The sequence below is a fragment of the Pristis pectinata genome, chromosome 5 (assembly GCF_009764475.1).
Source record: "Pristis pectinata isolate sPriPec2 chromosome 5, sPriPec2.1.pri, whole genome shotgun sequence".
NCBI lineage: Eukaryota > Metazoa > Chordata > Chondrichthyes > Rhinopristiformes > Pristidae > Pristis > Pristis pectinata.
The window spans coordinates 9,447,317-9,468,517 of NC_067409.1; the positions used below are offsets into that span (position 1 = coordinate 9,447,317).

The 21,201-nt window shown below is 44.0% G+C and overlaps 1 protein-coding gene across 1 annotated transcript in view; it reads left to right on the forward strand.

Annotated features, from left to right (window-relative positions):
- The window catches only part of LOC127570499 (obscurin-like), a 465,385-nt gene that overhangs the window by 54,126 nt on the left and 390,058 nt on the right, over positions 1–21,201 (forward strand). Inside the window, exons 6-7 of the mRNA XM_052016136.1 lie at positions 2,061–2,327; positions 4,275–4,550. Of these exons, the coding sequence (XP_051872096.1) occupies positions 2,061–2,327; positions 4,275–4,550 (543 nt within the window). The remainder of the gene's footprint in view (positions 1–2,060; positions 2,328–4,274; positions 4,551–21,201) is intronic.

Consider the following 21,201-nt stretch of genomic DNA (forward strand, 5'->3'; position numbering starts at 1 on the left):
AAGTTAGGATCAGACAGAGCACGTGAGGACTATAGGGAAGCTAGAAATGAACTCAGGAAAGGAATTAGGAAAGCCAGGAGGAGCCATGAAAAGTCTTAGCAAGTAGGATTAAGGAGAATCCAAAGGCATTCTATACCTATGTCAGGAATAAGAGGATAATGAGGGAAAGGAATAAGGAAGGGAGTCTATGTTTGGATGCAGAGGAGGTGGGTGAGGTTCTGAATGAGTATTTCTCTTCAGTATTTACCCAGGAAAGGGAAATGCAGGACGCAGAAATTGGAACTGAGGGCGTAAACATGTTAGGGCATTTAGAGTTCAAGGAGGAGGTAGTGTTAAGTCTGCAAAATAATATTAAGGTGGATAAGTTCTCAGGGCCAGATGGGATGTACCCCAGGTTACTGAGGGAGGCAAGAAATGAAATTGCTGGGGCCTTGACCAGTATCTTTGTGTCCTCATTGACTGGGGGTGAGGTCCTGGATGACTGGTGAGTGGCAAATGTTGTTCCTCTATTTAAGTAAAGAACAAGAGAAAATCCGGGTAACTATAGACCGGTGAGTCTCATGTCAGTTGCAGGGAAATTGCTGGAGAAAATTCTTAGAGATAGGATATACGAGCATCTGGAATCCAATGGCTTGATTAGAGAAAGCCAGCATGGCTTTGTGCGAGGCAAATCACGTCTTACTAACCTGGTTGAGTTTTTTGACAGGGCGATGAGAGAGATTGATGAAGGTAGAACTGTGGATGTCATCTATATGGACTTCAGTAAGGCATTTGACAAGGTCCCACATAATCAGTTAATCAAGAAAGTTCGGATGCATGGGGTCACTGAAGAATTGGCTCTGTGGATCCACAACTGGCTTGTCTGTAGAAGACAAAGGGTGGTGGTTGAAGGGACTTATTCGGGCTGGAGGCCTATGAGTAGTGGTGTTCTGCAGGGATCTGTGCTGGGACCCATGCTGTTTGTGATGTACATAATTGACCTGGATGAATATGTTGATGGATGGGTTAGTAAGTTTGCAGACGATACCAAGATTGGTGGAGTTGTGAGTAGTGTAGAAGACTGGCAACGGATACAGCATGATATAGATCAGCTGCAGATGTGGGCAGAGAAATGGCAGATGGAGTTTAACCCGGATAAATGTGAGGTGTTGCACCTTGGTAGGACTAATGTCAAGAGGCAGTACACTCCTAAAGGCAAGGCCCTTAACAGTGTTGAAGAGTAGAGAGACCTTGGGGTGCAAGTTCATGACTCATTGAAAGTGGCTACCCAGGTAGGCAGGGTGGTTAAGAAGGCTTATGGAATGCTTGCATTTATTAATTGGGGTATTGAGTATAGGAGTCAAGAAGTTATGATGCATCTCTATAGAATTCTGGTCAGGCTGCATTTAGATTATTGCATCACCTCACCAATTCTGGTCACCTCACTATAGGAAGGATGTCAAGGCTTTAGAGAGGGTGCAGAGGAGGTTTACTTGGATGATGCCTGGATTAGAGTGCATGTGCTATCAGGAAAGGCTGGACAAACGTGGGCTCTTTTCTCTGGAGCAGCGGAGGCTGAGGGGTGATCTGTTGGAAGTGTATAAAATTATGAGGGGCATAGATAGGGTGGACAAGCAATATCTTCTTCCCATTATTGAGTGATCCAATACCAGAGGGCATGCATTTAAGGTGAGAGGGGGTAGGTTCAGAACAGATAGGAGGGATACATTTTTTACTGAGAGAGTAGTGGATACCTGGATTGCGTTGCCTGATAGGGTGGTGGAGGCAAATTCACTTGGGGCTTTCAAGAGGGGTTTGGATGGGCACATGAATGAGCGGAAAATAGAGGGATAGGGGCATTCTGTAGGTAGGAGGGAATAGCTATGTCAGCACAACATTGTGGGCTGAAGGTCCTATTCTGTGCTGTACTGTTCTATGTTCTATTATAGATTTAATGATCTGGAAATGTATCATGTAGATTATAAAATCAATAGTATATTAATATTTTATTTTCTCAGTAGAATGAATATAAAGTGGTTTGTATGTCATGGCTAACAATGAAATGTATTTTGTTCTGTCAGAACCCAGAATTTCCATTGAGAAGCCATTGCAAAATGTTGAAGCTCCAGCTGGTGAAGATGCTACTTTCATTACTGAACTATCCTCTGTTGCTCCTGGAACATGGTTCATGAACGGAAAAGTTGTACAAGACAGCGAGAATTACATAATACAGAGAAATAAAAATATACACACATTAATAATTAAACGGGTGAGGTCTTTGGATAATGAAGCTGATGTGAAGTTTGTAGCTAGCAATGCTGAAAGCACTGCTAAATTGAGAGTGAAAGGTGAGCATTGTTCTAAATGGTTGCTGCTGATTTTGAGTTTCTTATTACATTCCACTATTACTTCTCAAGAAAATGTTATTTCCTTAATATATTTCCATTCTAATATAAGAGTGTAGAATTTTATCTTAAGTGATATACCTGGCTGTTGAAAATTTTATTGCACTAACCTGTGATATGCTACTGTTATAATTCAATTTCAATGAATACTAGCGAGTTAAATGAGTAGATTAGATATTCTGGAGTGGTAACAATAGGATACAATACCACAATATACTCTAGAAATGCACCCTTGGCAGACCAGAATCCATATCAAGAGTTGCAAAGATCTCCATGTCCAACAAACATCTTACAAAGAAATTTCACTGAATTTCTCTTCTTGTTTTCCTAGTGATAATTTTAAAATGATAATCTTTTGCAATTAGTTGCTCAATCAGAAAATAATATTTCTCTATTCTCTAGATATTAATAACTAATATTAAAGTCAATATTTTCAAAAGCTTCTGAAATTTCCTCCTAGCCATCTCTGCTGCAATAGAAGTAGCTCCAGTACCTCCTTATGATCCCACACCTGGGGAAGCTGCACTTAATAGTGTTTAATGCTATCATGTTCTTTCTTTAATGAGATACTTAACCGTATATTTGGTATTTAATTTGGAGCTAAATCACCCAGTGCAGCTAAAGTTAAAAGATTCTTGAGGGAAAGCATTGTCAGCTGATAAGAAAATGTGTTTTTATGTTATGAGGAAAGGGATTGGAGCATGAAAAAATCCAAAACAGAACATGAAATATTTCCTTTATAAATCTAGAGGCTGTGTTCTTAAGAATTTCGCCAGTGACACAAATGAATTTTTAGAAAGAAATCAGCGAAAAGGGGGATTATTTGTTTTATCACAAGATACAGTTCAGTTTGTGACTGAGGTTTCTGACTGAGCCGCAAAAGTCACTTGGACAAAAGATAGCAAAGAAATCAAATCAGGCAGAAAGTTTTAACTTCAAACTTTAAATCAACATCACATATTGAAGGCCATCATTGTAGCTCTAGAAGGTGCTGGGATTTATGAATATGTTAACAATGGCACTAAACTGCATCTCTGCTCTATATTAAGCATGTGTACAATACAAGGAACTTGTTGGTAAATGTGGACATTGAACTTAAAGTTGGTGCTTCAATGCCAGTTAAGCTAAGGCATAGGTAGCTAAATGAGTCAGTCCCCTGGAATCGAGGATGATTTGTTTCTGTTCTGATTTTGTGGGTTTGGAGGGCCTAATGAGGCTAATGATGGAACTGCAGACCCTTCACAGATGGGGCATGAGGTGGGTATATTGTGAGGTGGTGCGAGTCTTCCTGCAACATGCCCAAAGAAGATGAGGTGTTCCTGAAGCTTGTGTTTGGCCTCGTTAACAGAAAGAAAGGTGGGAGTGGGATGGTAAATTAAAGTTGCAGGCAACAGGAAGCTCGGGGTTATTCCTGTGAATTGTTTGCAGGTGCTCCACAAAGCAATTACCCAGTTTGCATTTGGTATATCCAAACTACATTCTGAACATAAGGTGCAGTATCCCAGGTTGGAAGAAGTATGACTGAATCGCTGCTTCATCAGGAAGGAGTGCTTGAATCCCTGGATGGTAGGAAGGGGAGAGGTGAAAGGGCAGGTGTTGCCTCCTTCATAAAACAGAGATGAGGCAATCCTTTTTGAAGAATCATGTGTGTTTGGAACACTCTTTCTCAAAGAGTCTTTGAATATTTTTAAGGCAGAGATGGATAGATATTTGGTAAGCAAGGGGGTTAAAGATTCCTGGGGGGGGCGGGGGTGTAAAGGGGTAGGGGTTAGGTAGATGTCTTAGTTAATGATGGAGCAGGTTCAAGGTCCTACTTCTGTTCCTAACTGATATGTTTGTATGTTCATATGACTTAAAGCACTAATTATAATGAAATATGCTTGTTTGCAGCTGCAGCTGTCAAATTCATAAACAAACCAAAAACTCCACCTGAAGTTATGGCAGTAACCTCAGAATGTCTGGAATTGTCTTGTGAGGTGTCACCAGCCAATGCTGCGGTCATATGGAGAAAGGATCAAAAAGAGGTTAAGCAGGACCAGAGGATAAACATCATCTCTCAGGGAACACAACGCAAACTTGTCATCAAAAAAGTGCAGCAGAGCGACCAAGGAAACTACACCTGCATGTCTAATGATGACAGTCTAACATTCCAAGTTAAGATCAGAGGTAAGAATAAACTTGATTATTGCTTTAATGATAACAGGCTGATGTAATAAGTAAGAAAGCTGATCATAATTAATTCTGCCAATGAAGCTTCTACTTGAACCCTTCATCATCAGTTGTCAGTTGTGAAAAATTAGATGTAGCATTTTGTCTTCTCTCTTCTTTGCCCTGAAAATTTATTACTAATACCTTCTTCCTCACTGACCTAATTTCCTCCTTTTGATTTTCAACCTTGGTTCAGCATTTTCCTATGGACCTTAAGCCTTCATCGTGGTTTCTTCTTTAAAATTCTGCAACATAATTGTCTGGAAATGTAAAACATCAGTTTTAAACAAGGAAAATCATGTGTAGGAAATGTACACTGTATTTTTGGATTATAACATATTCCCAATAGATCTTCTAAAAACTCATTTAGTTAATTCTATCTCCACGGATACTGCCAGACCAGCTGAGTCTATTAAGACCAATGTTTTTTGCTTTGTATTTCAGATTCAGCTTTGATATAATCTCTTCATTATCCTAAATGTTATTTGGTAAAAGAATCCTTGATTAATGCAGCTATACACCTTTTTTGCCCTTTTAAACTTGTTCTTGAGATCTGGGTAATGTTGATAAGGCTGCTGTTATTGCCAAAAAGTGGTAAAAGTGACGATTAGACTGTGCTGTTGCCTTTAAAATTTTACTGGATCATTGGCATTGTATTTAAAAATAAAAATAGAAAATGCTAGAAATACTCAGCAGGACAGGCTGCATCTGTGGGAAGAGAAACAAGAGTTATCATTTCAGGTTGAAAACCCTTTGAGAGAACTGGGAAGAAGACAAGTTTGTTAAACTGCAGGAAGGGGGAGGATGGGGGAGGGGGATTAATTCAGATAGTCATTAGGTAATAAGTGTAGGTAAGCAGTAGTGATGGAGGACTTTATAGTCAGGGGCACAGAGGTTTTTCTGTGGCTGCAAGTGAGACTCCAGTGTCACGAACCAGCAACAAAAGAACCACACTGAGCATGATTCAGTGTTAAAAACTATTTTATTAATCACTACTTATGATAATACGTAAAATAAAAGTAAAAATGTTAGCATGTTAGAATTCAAAAATGTTAAACCTTGAACGTTAACCCCAAAAACTAAACTCTTCGTGTGTGTGTGTGTGTGTGTGTGTGGCAAAGTCCCAAACTCCCAGTTCCGGAATGGTTCTTAAAGTTCAGTTCCGCAAGCCATAAGGTGAAACATGAGCAAGGGCTTCTTCAACAACCACCGTTGTCTGAAGATAAGACGTAGACGTAGAGAAACATAGAGAGAGTACATATGAAATCCAAATGTTCCACGATGGAACCCAAACGACACTTCAGTGTTTACTCGGTGGTGACTTCCTCACCCCGAAAAGCATCCGAATTGTGGTCGTCCACACACAATTACCTGTTTCCTTCTACAGGTCAGCAACAAAGTGAACTTCCATACATGGATTTCAGTGGCAAACACAGTTATTGTTTCTCATCCATCGATAGAGAAAACAAGCAGGCTGGTGTCCCTCTCTCTCCCCTCTCTCTCTCCCCTCTCTCTCCCCCCTCTCTCTGACTCTCCCCTCCCTCTGCTTTCCCCTCTCTCCGTCTCTCGCCTCTCTCTCTCTCCCCTCCCTCTCTCCCCCCTCTCTCTCTCCCCTCTCTCTCTCTCCCCTCTCTCTCTCTCCCCTCTCTCTCTCTCCCCTCTCTCTCTCTCCCCTCTCTCTCTCTCCCCTCTCTCTCTCTCCCCTCTCTCTCTCTCCCCTCTCTCTCTCTCCCCTCTCTCTCTCTCTCCCCTCTCTCTCTCTCCCCTCTCTCTCTCTCCCCTCTCTCTCTCTCCCTCTCTCTCTCTCCCCTCTCTCTCTCTCCCCTCTCTCTCTCTCCCCTCTCTCTCTCTCCCCTCTCTCTCTCCTCCCCTCTCTCTCTCTCCCCTCTCTCTCTCTCCCCTCTCTCTCTCTCCCCTCACTCTCTCTCCCCTCTCTCTCTCTCCCCTCTCTCTCTCTCCCCTCTCTCTCTCTCCCCTCTCTCTCTCTCCCCTCTCTCTCTCTCCCCTCTCTCTGTCTGTCCCCTCTCTCTCTCTCCCCTCTCTCTCTCTCCCCTCCCTCTCTCTCTCCCCTCTCTCTCTCTCCCCTCTCTCTCTCTCCCCTCTCTCTCTCTCCCCTCTCTCTCTCTCCCCTCTCTCTCTCTCCCCTCTCTCTCTCTCCCCTCTCTCTCTCTCCCCTCTCTCTCTCCCTCTCTCTCTCTCCCCTCTCTCTCTCTCCCCTCTCTCTCTCTCCCCTCTCTCTCTCTCCCCTCTCTCTCTCTCCCCTCTCTCTCTCTCCCCTCTCTCTCTCTCCCCTCTCTCTCTCTCCCCTCTCTCTCTCTCCCCTCTCTCTCTCTCCCCTCTCTCTCTCTCCCCTCTCTCTCTCTCCCCTCTCTCTCTCTCCCCTCTCTCTCTCTCCCCTCTCTCTCTCTCCCCTCTCTCTCTCTCCCCTCTCTCTCTCTCCCCTCTCTCTCTCTCCCCTCTCTCTCTCTCCCCTCTCTCTCTCTCCCCTCTCTCTCTCTCCCCTCTCTCTCTCTCCCCTCTCTCTCTCTCCCCTCTCTCTCTCTCCCCTCTCTCTCTCTCCCCTCTCTCTCTCTCCCCTCTCTCTCTCTCCCCTCTCTCTCTCTCCCCTCTCTCTGTCTCTCCCCTCTCTCTCTCTCCCCTCTCTCTCTCTCCCCTCTCTCTCTCTCCCCCTCTCTCTCTCTCCCCTCTCTCTCTCTCCCCTCTCTCTCTCTCCCCTCTCTCTCTCTCCCCTCTCTCTCTCTCCCCTCTCTCTCTCTCCCCTCTCTGTCTGTCCCCTCTCTCTCTCTCCCCTCTCTCTCTCTCCCCTCTCTCTCTCTCCCCTCTCTCTCTCTCTCCCCTCTCTCTCTCTCCCCTCTCTCTCTCTCCCCTCTCTCTCTCTCCCCTCTCTCTCTCTCCCCTCTCTCTCTCTCCCCTCTCTCTCTCTCCCCTCTCTCTCTCTCCCCTCTCTCTCTCTCCCCTCTCTCTCTCTCCCCTCTCTCTCTCTCCCCTCTCTCTCTCTCCCCTCTCTCTCTCTCCCCTCTCTCTCTCTCCCCTCTCTCTCTCTCCCCTCTCTCTCTCCTCCCCTCTCTCTCTCTCCCCTCTCTCTCTCTCCCCTCTCTCTCTCTCCCCTCTCTCTCTCTCCCCTCTCTCTCTCTCCCCTCTCTCTCTCTCCCCTCTCTCTCTCTCCCCTCTCTCTCTCTCCCCTCTCTCTCTCTCCCCTCTCTCTCTCTCCCCTCTCTCTCTCTCCCCTCTCTCTCTCTCCCCTCTCTCTCTCTCCCCTCTCTCTCTCTCCCCTCTCTCTCTCTCCCCTCTCTCTCTCTCCCCTCTCTCTCTCTCCCCTCTCTCTCTCTCCCCTCTCTCTCTCTCCCCTCTCTCTCTCTCCCCTCTCTCTCTCTCCCCTCTCTCTCTCTCCCCTCTCTCTCTCTCCCCTCTCTCTCTCTCCCCTCTCTCTCTCTCCCCTCTCTCTCTCTCCCCTCTCTCTCTCTCCCCTCTCTCTCTCTCCCCTCTCTCTCTCTCCCCTCTCTCTCTCTCCCCTCTCTCTCTCTCCCCTCTCTCTCTCTCCCCTCTCTCTCTCTCCCCTCTCTCTCTCTCCCCTCTCTCTCTCTCCCCTCTCTCTCTCTCCCCTCTCTCTCTCTCCCCTCTCTCTCTCTCCCCTCTCTCTCTCTCCCCTCTCTCTCTCTCCCCTCTCTCTCTCTCCCCTCTCTCTCTCTCCCCTCTCTCTCTCTCCCCTCTCTCTCTCTCCCCTCTCTCTCTCTCCCCTCTCTCTCTCTCCCCTCTCTCTCTCTCCCCTCTCTCTCTCTCCCCTCTCTCTCTCTCCCCTCTCTCTCTCTCCCCTCTCTCTCCCCTTCAACGTCATTACATCCTTTATCTTCTATTGCCGTAAGCATGCCCCACACACACAAACACACACACTCTCTATCTTAAAGGGACTTTCACTGAGTCCGTAACGCCAGGATGGCATACTTGGTGCTCGGGTCAAAGATCTCTGAGCAGGCACAGCACATTCTGAAAGGGGAGGTTGAGCAGCCAGAGATCATGGTGCATATTGGTACTCACATATTAGACAAGGAGCGATAAGGCCCTGCAAAGTGAATTTAGGGAGTCAGGCAAAAGGTTAAAAAGCAGGACCTTAAGGGTTATAATCACAAGGTTACTTCCTGTGCCACTTGCTAGTGAGGGTAGGAGGATGGGGCAAATGAATGTGTGGCTGAAAGGGTGCAGGTGGGAGGGCTTCAGCTACTTGGATTGTTGAGATCTATTCCGGACAGAGGTGACCTGTACAAGAGGGATGGGTTATGTCACATCCCACAGAAGTAGTATAACAGATGAGAATGTTGAAGCAAATATTGAGGTTAAAGCAAGCCATTAGGCAGGATAGACAGGGGCAGGACAGGGATCGTGGAAGGTCTGATAGGCTAAACTGCATTTACTTTAGTGCAAGCCTCACAAGTAAGGCAGATGAACTCAGAGCATGGATTGGCACATGGTTTTATGATATTATAGCTATTACAGAAACATGGTTGAGGATGGGCTGGACTGGCAACTCAATATTCAGGGTATCGATGCTTGCAGCATGACAGAGGTGGGGATAAAACAGGAGGGGGTGTTGCACTATTGATTAGGAAGAACATCACACCAGTAATTAAAGAGGATATCCTAGGGGAGATGTCCAATGAGGCCATATGAGTAGAACTTAGAAATTAAAAAAGGGTGGATCACTTTGATGGGTTATGCTGTAGGTCCCCCAGTAGTCAGCAGGAATTAGAATATATACGTAGAGAAATCACAGACAGGTGTAGGAATAAAAGGGTTGTCAAAGTTGGTGATTTCAATTTCTCTAATATTGACTGGGATAGACTTGGTGCTAAAGGATTAGATAGAACATAGAACACTACATTACAGTAAAGGCCCTTCGGCCCACAATGTTGTGCTGACATTTTATCCTGCTCTAAGATCTATCTAACCCTTCCCTCCCACATTGTCCTCCATTTCTCTGTCATTCATTTGGCTATCTAAGAGTCTCTTAAATGTCCCTAATGTATCTGCCCCCACCACCTCTCTGACAGTGTGTTCCACGCACCCACCACCCTTATACCTTCCTCCAATCACCTTAAAATTATGCCCCCTTGTGTTAGCCATTTTTGCCCTGGGAAAATTTCTCTGACTGTCCAATCGATCTATGCCTCTTATCATCTTGTACACCTCTATCGTCACTTCTCATCCTCCTCCTCTCTAAAGAGAAAAGCCCTAGTTTACTCAACCTATCCGCATAAGACATGCTCTCTAATCCAGGCAGCATCCTGGTAAATCTCCTCTGCACCCTCCCTAAAGCTTCCACATCCTTCCTACAATGAGGTGACCAGAATTGAACACAATGCTCCAAGTGTGGTCTAACCAGAGTTCTATAGATGGGGCAGAATTTTTAAGTATGTCCAAGAAAGTTTCCTGAAACAATATTTAGATGGCTGTACCAGAGAAGGGGCTGCGCTTGACCTTATCTTAGGAGAATGAGGCTGGGCAAGTTGTTGATTTGTCAGTGGGGGAGCACTTTGGGACCAGTGACTATAGTTATGGAAAATGATTGGACTATAAAACTTATAGTCATAAATTGGGGGAAGGTTAATTTCAATGGCATCAGATAGGAAATCACAAAAGTTGATTGGGAGAGGCTGTTAGCAGGTAAAGGGATGGCTGGCAAGTGGGGGACTCTTAAAAATGAGATAGGAGGAGTTCAGGGCCAGCATGGATGAAGTGTGGAGGCGGAAGGGCTTCAGCTACTTCCTGTTAGAGTGAAGGGCAAGGCTGACAAGATTAGGGAACATTGGTTGATGAGAGATATTGAGTGTCTGATCAGGACACCAAAATTGGTGGTACAGTGGACAGTGAAGAAGGTTGTCTAAGGATACAACAGTTTATAGATTAACTGATGAAGAGGGGAAGGAAATGGCTGATGGCATTTAACTCTGACAAGCAATGCATTTTGGGAAGTTAAGCCAGGGCAGGACATACACAGTGAATAACAGGGTCCTGGGGAGAATTTTTGAACAGCGAGATCTTTGGGTATAAGTGCATAGTTCCCTGAAAGAGGTGGCACAGGTGGACAGTGTCATGAAGAAGGTATATGGTATGCTTGCCTTCATCTGACAAGGCATTGAAAGTAGGAGTTGGGATGTCATGTTACAATTGTATGAATCATTGGTTAGTTCACACTTGGATTATTGTGTGCAATTCAGGTGAGCAGAGATTTTTGCATCTTCGTTAGCCACAGGTGATATGGGGAAAATTGGAGGATATCTAATGTTGTGCCTTTGTTTAAGAAGGGGAGCAGCGATATGCCAGGGAACTGCTGGTTGGTGATCCTTGCATCAGTGGTGAATAAGTTATTGGAATGGATTCTTGGGGTCAGGATTTATCTGCATTTGGAAAGGCAAGATAGGGATAGTCAGCATGGCTTTGTGTGTGGGAAATCGTGTCTCACGAATTTGATTGAATTTTTGAAGAGGTAACAGAGAATAAATGAGGACTGGGCAGCAGACATTGTCTAGATGGACTTCAGCAAAGCCTTTTGACAGGGTGCCGCATGGTAGGCCAGTATGGAAGGTTAGAAGACATGGGATTCAGGGTGGGTTAGCCAATATTGGCTTGGTGGTAGGAGTCGGAGGGTGGTAGTGGAGGGGTCCTTTTTCAGATTAGAGGCCTGTGACCAGTGGTGTGCTACAGGGATTGGTGCTGGTGGAGGCAGACACGATAGAGGCATTTAAGAGACTCTTAGATAGACACATGAATATGCAGAGAATGGAGGGATATGGACCATGTGCAGGCACAATGGATTAGGTGTAATTAGGCATCATCATCTTAATTACTTCAGCACAATGTCGAAGGGCCTGTTCCTGTGCTGTATTGTTCTATGTTGCTTGGAAAGGCTGTTTAGGTTCTAGGATGGTGGGAACGGAGAGTGGACCAGGGGGTCATGAGGGGAATGTTCCTTATGAAATGCTGAAAGAGGAAGTGGGGGGGGGAGAAGTGTGTTCAGTGGTGGAATCTCTTTGAAGGTGATGGAAATTGTGGAGAATGATCTGTTGAATGTGGAGTCTGGTGGGTGGAAGGTGAGGACCAGGGGAAACTATCCTTGTTCTGTCACAGGGGAAAGGGGGTGAGAGCAGAGACATGGGAAATGGATGAAATGCAATCAAGGGCTTTGTTAATAATTGTTGAAGGAAAGCTATGGCTTAGGAAGAGCGAAGACATTCCAGAGGCATCTGTACTGAGTCTCATGTTTGGAACAAATGTAACGCAGATAGTCGAGATAGCTGTGGGAGTTAATGGACTTGTAATGGATGTTGGTAGCCAGCCTGTCTCCTGACGAGAAGACAGAGATCCAGAAAAGGAAGGCAAGATTTACAGATTGACCATATAAGGAGAGGACATGGTGGAAATTGGCAGTAAAAGTAATGAACTTGTTGAGTTCAGCATGAGTACAGTAGGTAGCACCAATGTTGTATCTAGTTTGGCTGTACTTGATGACAGTCCCACATTGATCTGATGGATTTTTTTTACTCATCTCTAAAGTGGGCTAGTAAGCCTCTCAGTTGTATTTAATGCAACTAATGGGCAATAATGAATCCACACATCCTCAGAATGTCAAAACAGATTTCTTTTGATAAGTTGCCCTCCAAAGCCTGACTTGGAAATATATCACCATTGCTGGGTCAAGTCCTGGAATTCCCTCCCTAACAGCATTGTGGGAATATCCACTCCGGAAGGACTGCAGTGTTTGAAGAAGGCAGCTCACCACCTTCTCAAGGCCAATTAAATGCTGGATCAGCCTGCGAAGCCCACATCCCTTGAATGAATAACATAACAAGAGATGGCATTGTGAGTAATTTGCTAATAAAGTAAAACCAATATGGCACAGAGGATATCAGCCAAAGTAATGTCAATGTATGCTTTTGAGGCAGAAGGAACATTTTTCTTTTATCATCAAGGAATATGGGCATTTCCGGCAAGGCCAGCATTTAATCCTCACTCCTAATTGCTCTTGAACTTGGTGGTGTGCTAGGCCTTCTCAGAAGGCAGTTAAAAGACATTTCTGTGGGCCTGAAGATATTATAGACTAAACCAGATAAGGAAAATAGTTTTCCTTCCCTAAAGGAAATAAGTGAATCTGATGGGTTTTCAACATCCATCAGATAATAGGGCTGGTGTAGCAGTTGCTACCGCGGAATAAAACAAGACTCTACTCGGAGGATTGCCAAACAGAACTGGTTTATTTTCCTGCCTTGCACGGGCCCTTTAAGGGAGAATGTTCCCGCCCAAAAACAACCGGTAATGACGTAAGTCCTACGTCATCAGGACTTTCCCGCGTGCGGGTTCTCCCCGTCGCTCGGAAAGACGAGGCCCGCCGCCATCTTGGGCCTCGTCGCTCCGACGCTGCGCGACCCGACTGCCGAGCCGGTTCGCCCGACTAGACGGTGAGTTGCCACACTGGAAATTTAACTGTGCAACAGTCAACATACTGGTGTTATCCAGACAAAAATCACAGAACATAGAACCAATTTTGTACGCTTTGCTGAGTGAATTAACGTCAGTTGTTATTATGGATGGACTTCTTGGTGCAAGGAACTCGTGTAGACCTGCACTGTTTCTCTGACATCTACCTTGTTAAAATGACATGGTTACTCATGACCAAAACTCATTTCTGCTGAGATTTTCGACCACATTGGTCTGAGTCATGACTGGTGCTATTTTCTTACAGAAAATAATTAGACTGATCCAAACTGAGATCCCAGTCACCACACCACCAGCTGGTTTCAGCAGGTTCACCCTCAAATTATGTGGTGGCATGCCAAAAGAAAACCAGCAAAAAGAGAAAATGTTTATTATTATCAGTAATGAAGAAAAAGCAGGGGAAAGACTCCAAACAAAAAGAGATGAAAAGAAGTTGCCAGGGAGGTGTCTGTAAGGACTTGACTGTTGTTTATGAATGCTTATAATTTTGTAAGTCTTCCAGTGCAGTTATGCATCCCTTCCAGGTCATGAAAGTCACATTCACATCAAGGATCCTGCTGAACAAACCTCTGGTAACAAACAAACACAACAAACACTAGTGCGTACAGTGCTAACACATGCTGTCAGAGTGGCACAGTGGTGCAGCTAGTAGAGGTGCTGCCCCAAGACACCAGAGAGTGGAAGGGAATGGGTGCTGTCTGTGTGGAGTTTGCACATTCTCCCTATGATTGCATGGTTTTCCTCCAGGTGCTCCAGTTTCGTCCAATATCCCAAAGACATACAGGTTGGTAGGTTAATTGGCCGCTGTAAATTGGCCCCTAATGTCTTGGTGAAGGGTAAAACATAGGGGTGTTGATGGGAATGTGAGGAGAAAAAAATTGGGATTAATGTAGGATCAGTGTAAGTGGGTGGTTGATGGTTAGTGCAGACTCGGTGGGCCAAAGAGTCTGTTTCCGTGCTGTATTTCTCTGACTCTATGGAAGATAGGGTCACCCTTGCTCTCAAAAACCTTGCATCATGATTCTTGCTAGCAGTATCTGTTGCAATATGCCATATATAGCATTTGCTATTGCAATGTGCAAGTCAAGAAAAGCTCAAACGTCAAAGTAGGAATCTTGCATATTTCATACATGTGACTTATGCATTTACACATGTAAGGCCATTTGGCTGCATGCATAAAGGGTACTCATGCCCTGATGTACATCTGATAACTGCTTTCCATGATTTCCCTCTGCACAAGGAAGTTGCCCCGAAGTGCACTACTGTTAAGAAATCATTTCAGGTTTCTCTATCTCCCCACCCTTTCCAACATCCCATCCCCCATCATCCCTATGAGGTCACTGCCATTCTCTTTCCATCATCTTCACATGCAATCATTCCTTGCCAGCAGTTCTCTGTACCTAAAACAATGCTGGTTGTCTGATTGGGTGACCACGTCATTGAGCACCTTCGCTCTGTCCGCCGCAACAGCCAGGACCTCCCGGTGGTCACCTACTTTAATTCCACATCCCATTCCCATACTGACATGTCTATCCATGGCCACTTCTATTGCCATGTAGAGGCCAGTCGCAGGTTGGAGGAACAACACCTCATATTCCTCCTTGGGAGTCTCCAACCTAATGGCCTCAACATTGATTTCTCTAACTTCCGGTAACCCCACCCCTTTTTCTTCCCCCCCCCTTATTCCTGTGGCTCCCTCCCCCACCTTGATGACCTGCCCATCTCCTCTCCTCCCCTCCCCCAGCCTTTATTCCATGGTCCACTGCCCTCTCCTACCGGACTCCTTCAGCCCTTTGCCTCTTCTACCTATCACCTCTCAGCTTATTACATCTTCTCCCCTTCCCCCACCCACCTACCTTCCCCCTATCACCTGGACTCGCCTATCACCTGGACTCGCCTATCACCTGAACTCACCTATCACCTGCCTGCGTGTGCTCCTCCCCCTCCCCCCACCTTATTCTGGCTTCTGCCCTCTTCCTTTCCAGTCCTGATGAAGGGTCTCGGCCTGAAACGTCGACTGTTTATTTCCGTCCATGGATGCTGCCTGACCTGCTGAGTTCCTCCAGCACTTTTTGTGTATTGCTGGTTATCTTGTGGTAATGTATTGGAGGGGTCTTGACGGGATGAATGTGGGAAGGATGTTTCCCTTTTGTGGGAGAATCCAGAACTGGAGAAGAAAAATAGGGACAGAAATTAGGTTATTTTTGGAACTTTCTTCCTCAAAGGACAATATAAGCAGAGTCTTTTGAACTTTTTTTAAGGCAACCCAGATAAATACTTGATAAGCATTGGGAAGAAGGGTTACCACGAGTTGACTGGAGCTCACAATCAGATCATCTATGAACATGAAGCAGAGCAGGCTTGAGGATCCTGCTCTTAGTTCATTTGTTCAAATGGAAGGGCTACTTCCTTAAGATAGAGCTGTGAGGAAAGGTGCTACTAAAGTAGAAGTTTGACCCTGAACACAGACTGTTCCTGAAACAGACTGGCATTGCATTAGAGAGCCCAATAGTACTGTTTTGCAACTGCTGCTAGCAGATTTAATGATTTAGTTTTAGACTTTTTTGAACCAATTGCTTCACAGACAATGCAGATGAATTTCTAACCTAGGTTTTTATTACATATTTATTTAACAAAGTGAATTTAAATTCTTCAGCTGCCATGGAGAAATTTGAACTTGTGTCTCCAGAACAATAGTTTCGGCCATTGGATTACTTGTTCAGTAATACAATAATGCTGCTTCACCCATGTACCCTACCTCATTCAAAGAAAATATTCTGCCCATTGTCCCATCAGAGGTCAGTTTCAGAATCATTGCTTTTCTTTATATACCGATTACCTGGATATATGTAGCACAGTGTCAAGATTAGCAGTTAACACAAAATTAGAACACCTGACAACTTTTTCACCCAGAGGGTGGTCAGTTTATGGAATGAGCTGCCAGAGGAAGTGGTTGAGGTAGGTACACTGACAACATTTAAAAGGTACTTGGACAGGTACGTGGATAGGAAAGGTTTAGAGGGGTATGGGCCAAACACTGGCAGATGGGACTACCATAGATGGGAATCTTGGTTGGCATGGATAGTTGGGCCAAAGGGCCATTTCTGCACTGTATGACTATGACTCTATGAAGGATTCTGTAGGTCACTTAGGTGAACAGATAATTAGAAGATTAACATGTAGGTGTTAGATTAAAAAAAAGTATCTGGAGAACTGGGGATAATGGATTTTAGGGAAGAATTAGGAAAGAAAGCAACTTAAAAATATACTAAAGAGCAGAGAACTAGGGATTCAGTACATTGCTTTTAAAAAGTGGGAGGACAAATTTTGTAAAAACATTTGTAAAACCAAAGGTTTTATAAGTTTTATAACTAGCTACTTTTAAAACTATACAAGTCACCACGCAAGATGAAGTCAGAATATTTTGTCAAATTTTGAGTGCATCAGTTTGGGAAGTGGTAAGTGAACGGAGGAGTTACAGAATAGATGGACTGAAATGAAAGGCTTAGTTATGAAGAACAACAAGAGATGTTGGAACCTTTTTTAAAGTCCATGGCTTAGAAATTCCTTTGCACAGCTCCGATAAAACAGTTGCACAATTGAAAGCAGGTTTAAGCCCAAGCAGAGCAATATTCCACCATTTCTGAGTGCCTTGGCGCCTTTTGGGAAATTTGACTCTTAACTTTACAGTGGGATTTTCATTTGTGTTAGCACCATTTTTCCAATCTAAAGCTCTCACAAATGGCAACACCCACAATTCATTGCCAGCATGATTTTTCAACCTTATTGGTTTGAACCGTGACCAGAACAACTAGCTTTTATTAACTCTGTTTTCCTTGAAACTATGATTTATAGGGCCAAAACTCAAACTTAAGAGATTTCAGTGAGGACAAAGAATTGCCACCTGCAATCTTGGGTGCTCCTGGATTGGTTTGCTTCATGCAAGTCAATGCCATGGTTAGCACCCTACAAACATACAACATAGAACAGTACAGCATGGAAACAGTCCCTTCAGCCTACCATTTCTGCGTTCACCATGATGCCAGTCTAACTAATCCCATCTGCCTGCACGTGGTCCTTATCTGTCTATTTCCCACTTGTTCATGTGTCTGTCTAAATGCCTCTTAAATATTGCTATCTTATCTGCTTCCACCAGCTCTCCTGGCAGTGCATTCTAGGCACCTACCACTCCTTGTTGTAAACCAAAAAGTTGCCTTGCACATTGCCTTTAAACTTTTCTCCTCTCACCTTAAAGCTATGCCTTCTAGTGTTTTGACATTTCCAGCCTGGGTAAAAAGACTGTCTACCCTATCTATGCCACTGCTGACATCTGGTATACATCTCACATATGCTGGTCATTATTGCATTATGCAGCATATTCAAACTTCACACTCCAGCTGGAATGATTCTGTTCACTGTTCCTTCACCCAGAAAAGTAGGCAGAATGGGCATAGATATTTGCCTGCATTTCAGGCTTCCCCAAAGTGCAAGCATTCACAGAGTGCCCTCACAAAGCATTATTCCTTCCAGCTAACTCCTTGGTACATTCTTACCAGGAGTGCTTGGCTGTATCTTGGAGGGTCTCTGAGCCTCTGTTGCATAAAGAACATATTAGCAGCAGGATTTGTTCTTCATCTATCAATCCATGTCCTTTTGACTCCTGGGGGTACTAAGTTGTAGCGCATAGATCAAATGCCAATGACAGCAAGATCTTCAAATACCAAAACTAATATAACTTGACATTACACAGGGGAAGATTGACAATTGATAGTTACAATCTTTATGGAAGTTTTACAAACAACATTACAGTGACATAATGTTGTGTTACGGACTCAGTGAAAGTCCCTTTAAGATAGAGAGTGTGTGTGTATATGTGTGTGTGGGGCGTGCTTACGTCAATAGAAGATAAAGGACGTAATGATGTTGTTGAAGAAGTTAGAAGAAGAAGAAGGAGAGAGAGAGAGAAGGGAGAGAGACACCAGCCTGCTAGTGTTCTCTATCGATGGATGAGAAACAATAACTGTGTCTGCCACTGAAATCCATGTATGGAAGTTGAAGTAATCCGGTGGAGTTCACTTTGTTGCTGACCTGTAGAAGAAACAGGTATTTGTGTGGACGACCACGATTCGGATGCTTTTCGGGGTGAGGAAGTCACTACCTGAGTAAACACTGGAGTGTCGTTTGGGTTCCATCGTGGAACATTTGGATTTCGAATGTACTCTCTCTCTGTTTTTCTACATCTACGTCTTATCTTCAGACAACGGTGGTTGTTGAAGAAGCCCTTGCTCATGTTTCACCTTATGACTTGTGGAACTGAACTTTAAGAATCATTCCGGAACTTGGAGTTTGGGACTTTGCCACACACACACACGACGAGTTTAGTTTTGGGGTTAACGTTTCGAGGTTTAACATTTTTGAATTCTAACATACTAACATTTTTACTTTTATTTTACGTATTATCATAAGTAGTAATTAATAAAATAGTTTTTAACACTGAATCATGCTCAGTGTGTTTCTTTTGTTGCTGGTTCGTGACAAAAATTGGGGCTCGTCCGGGATCCAATCCAAAGATTAACGAGTGTCGTCTGGGATCGTTCCCCAGATTGACGAGATTCATTCGGGATTCAATCCAAAGATTTTTGAGGGAGGTCTGATAAATTCTTTTTAATTGGCTTGTGTGTGTGGAAACCAGCAGCAATGGATATTAAGCATTTTTGGGAGTCACCACCCAAAAGGGATTGGAGGTGGCGACAAAGGATGATTGATAAAGATTGCTACAAGGCTAAACCTTACAGAAGTAAAGCAGTCTATGAGAAAGGCAGATATTCAGAGATTGATAACTGGCCATTATGTGGAAAGAGGTGTTTGAGAAGGAAGTGTTAAAACAGTTTCCTGGCAGTGAAATAGCAATTTCTGAGGCACAGGTGCAGCTGGCAAAGAGATTAGAGGCTGAACGAGAACAAAAGAAATTAGAGGCCGAACAAGAGGAAAAGAGATTAGAGGCTTGAAGAGAGCAAACTCAGTTAAAGATAGAGGCTGAACAAGAACAAACCCAGTTAAAGATAGAGACTGAACGAGAACAAAAGAAATTAGAAGCTGAATGAGAACAAAAGATAACTCGGATGAAGATAGAGGCTGATCTAGCAATGAAGCAGATGGAATTGAAGAGGATGGAGCTGGATAGTGAGGAGAAGGAGAAACAGAGGTAGCATGATTTACAAATGATGCAAAAGAGTGTGGAATCTGATTCTGATGATGGTTTTTCAGCCAGCAGGGAGGTTCGATTAGTCTCTCCTTTTGAGGAAGATCAGGTTGATCAGTATTTCCAACATTTTGAAAAGGTTGCTGTGAGTTCAAAACTGGCCAAGGAAAGGATGGGCTCTTATGGTACAGAGTGTGGATTAAAGGTAAGCTCAAAAAAGCTTATTCTGCTTGTCTGCTGAGGATGCAGCTGATTATACCAAGGTAAAACAAGCTATATTGAAGGCCTATGAATTGGTACCTGAAGCTTACAGACAAAAATTTAGAGACTTGAGGAAATCTGCAGATCAGACTTATATGGAATTTGCCAATGGAAAGAGAATATGTTTTGAACGATGGTGCCTGGCTAAAATGTAGATGGGGATTTTGATAAATTGAAAGAATTGATATTAGTGGAAGACTTTAAAAGATGTGTTCCAGCTGAATTAACAACATATTTAAATGAAAAGGGAGTGGAAACTTTACAAGAAACTGCTAGGTTGCAGATGATTATGCTTTAAAACCCATAAATCCAAATGGGGACAACCTAAAACCTTTCAAAAGAGTTACAAAGACAATCCAGGTAAACCAGAGATTAAATTGGGAGGTAATCAAAAAGGAAAAGATGAAAAGAAGCCAGGGCTGGAGAAACCTGTTGAGCGTACTTGTTATTACTGTAGGAAACCTGGCCACGTGATATCTAATTGTGCCCTTTGAAGAAAAAGAAGGAAGCTGGGCCCAATGCTTGCTTTCAGGCAATTAAAAATCAAAAAGGTTTAGGAGATGCTGTTAAAGATCAGTCCCTGCAAGAGGGAAAAGCGGAAAAGTTGGAGGAGGTGAGAAAAGAATTCCGTTCTTATGTATCAGAGGGTTTTGTTTCACTGAATGATGAGTCACCGCAGGTGCCAGTGAAAATTCTTAGAGATACTGGGGCTAGTCAATCTCTCTTGCTGGACAGTGTTTTAAATTTTGGTGAAGAAAGTGACACTGGTGAAGTAAATCTAGTACGAGGCATTACAGGTGAGACCATGTCTGTCCCTTTACACAGGGTGATTTTAAAGTCAAAGTTCGTAGAAGGACCAGTCGAGATAGGGATAAGACCTAGTTTGCCAGTGGAAGGAGTTTCTTTGTTATTGGGAAATGACCTTGCAGATGGAGAAAGTGATCTACAACATAACCAAGATACGTCACACTCCTGTTCAGGCAAAAGTTCAAGCAATATCTGATGCAACCGAATGGACATTATATGCTTCCAAGAATACAAATGTGGCAACCAAAATGTTGGGCCTAGGTTGGGTTGGGAAGGTTAGGTTGGCAAATGGCATTAAGAACATATGAAGATATAAGCAGAAATACTCAAGGTCACAAGAAAAATAGGAGGAGGAGGAGTTGGCCATCAGGCCACTCAAGTCTACCCACCCATTCAATATGATCATGGCTGATCTATGCTGGTCTCAACTCCTCTTCTGTGCCATATATCCATACTCCTCTATTCCTTGAACTATCAAATATTCACCCATTCTACTTTAAATGCTTCTAATAATCCAACTTCCACCACCACCAGGGGCCAAAGATTCCAGAGATTCACCACCCTCTGTGAGAAGAAATTTCTATGTATCTTAGTTTTAAATGATCAGCCCCTTATCTGGTCCCCTTGTTCGAGACTCTCCCACTGGTGAAATCCCATCATCTACCCTGTCAAGCTCCCTTAGGATCTTGTATGTTTGAACAAGGTCATCCCTCATTACAGGCCCAAACTACTTAGTCTCTGATGGTAAGAAAAACAGACTGATGAATCTCCTTGGTACTGCATCTCCAATGTTACTGTATCTTTTTTAATAGGTAAGGCGTCCAAAGCTGTACATTTCTTTGTCCAGCAACA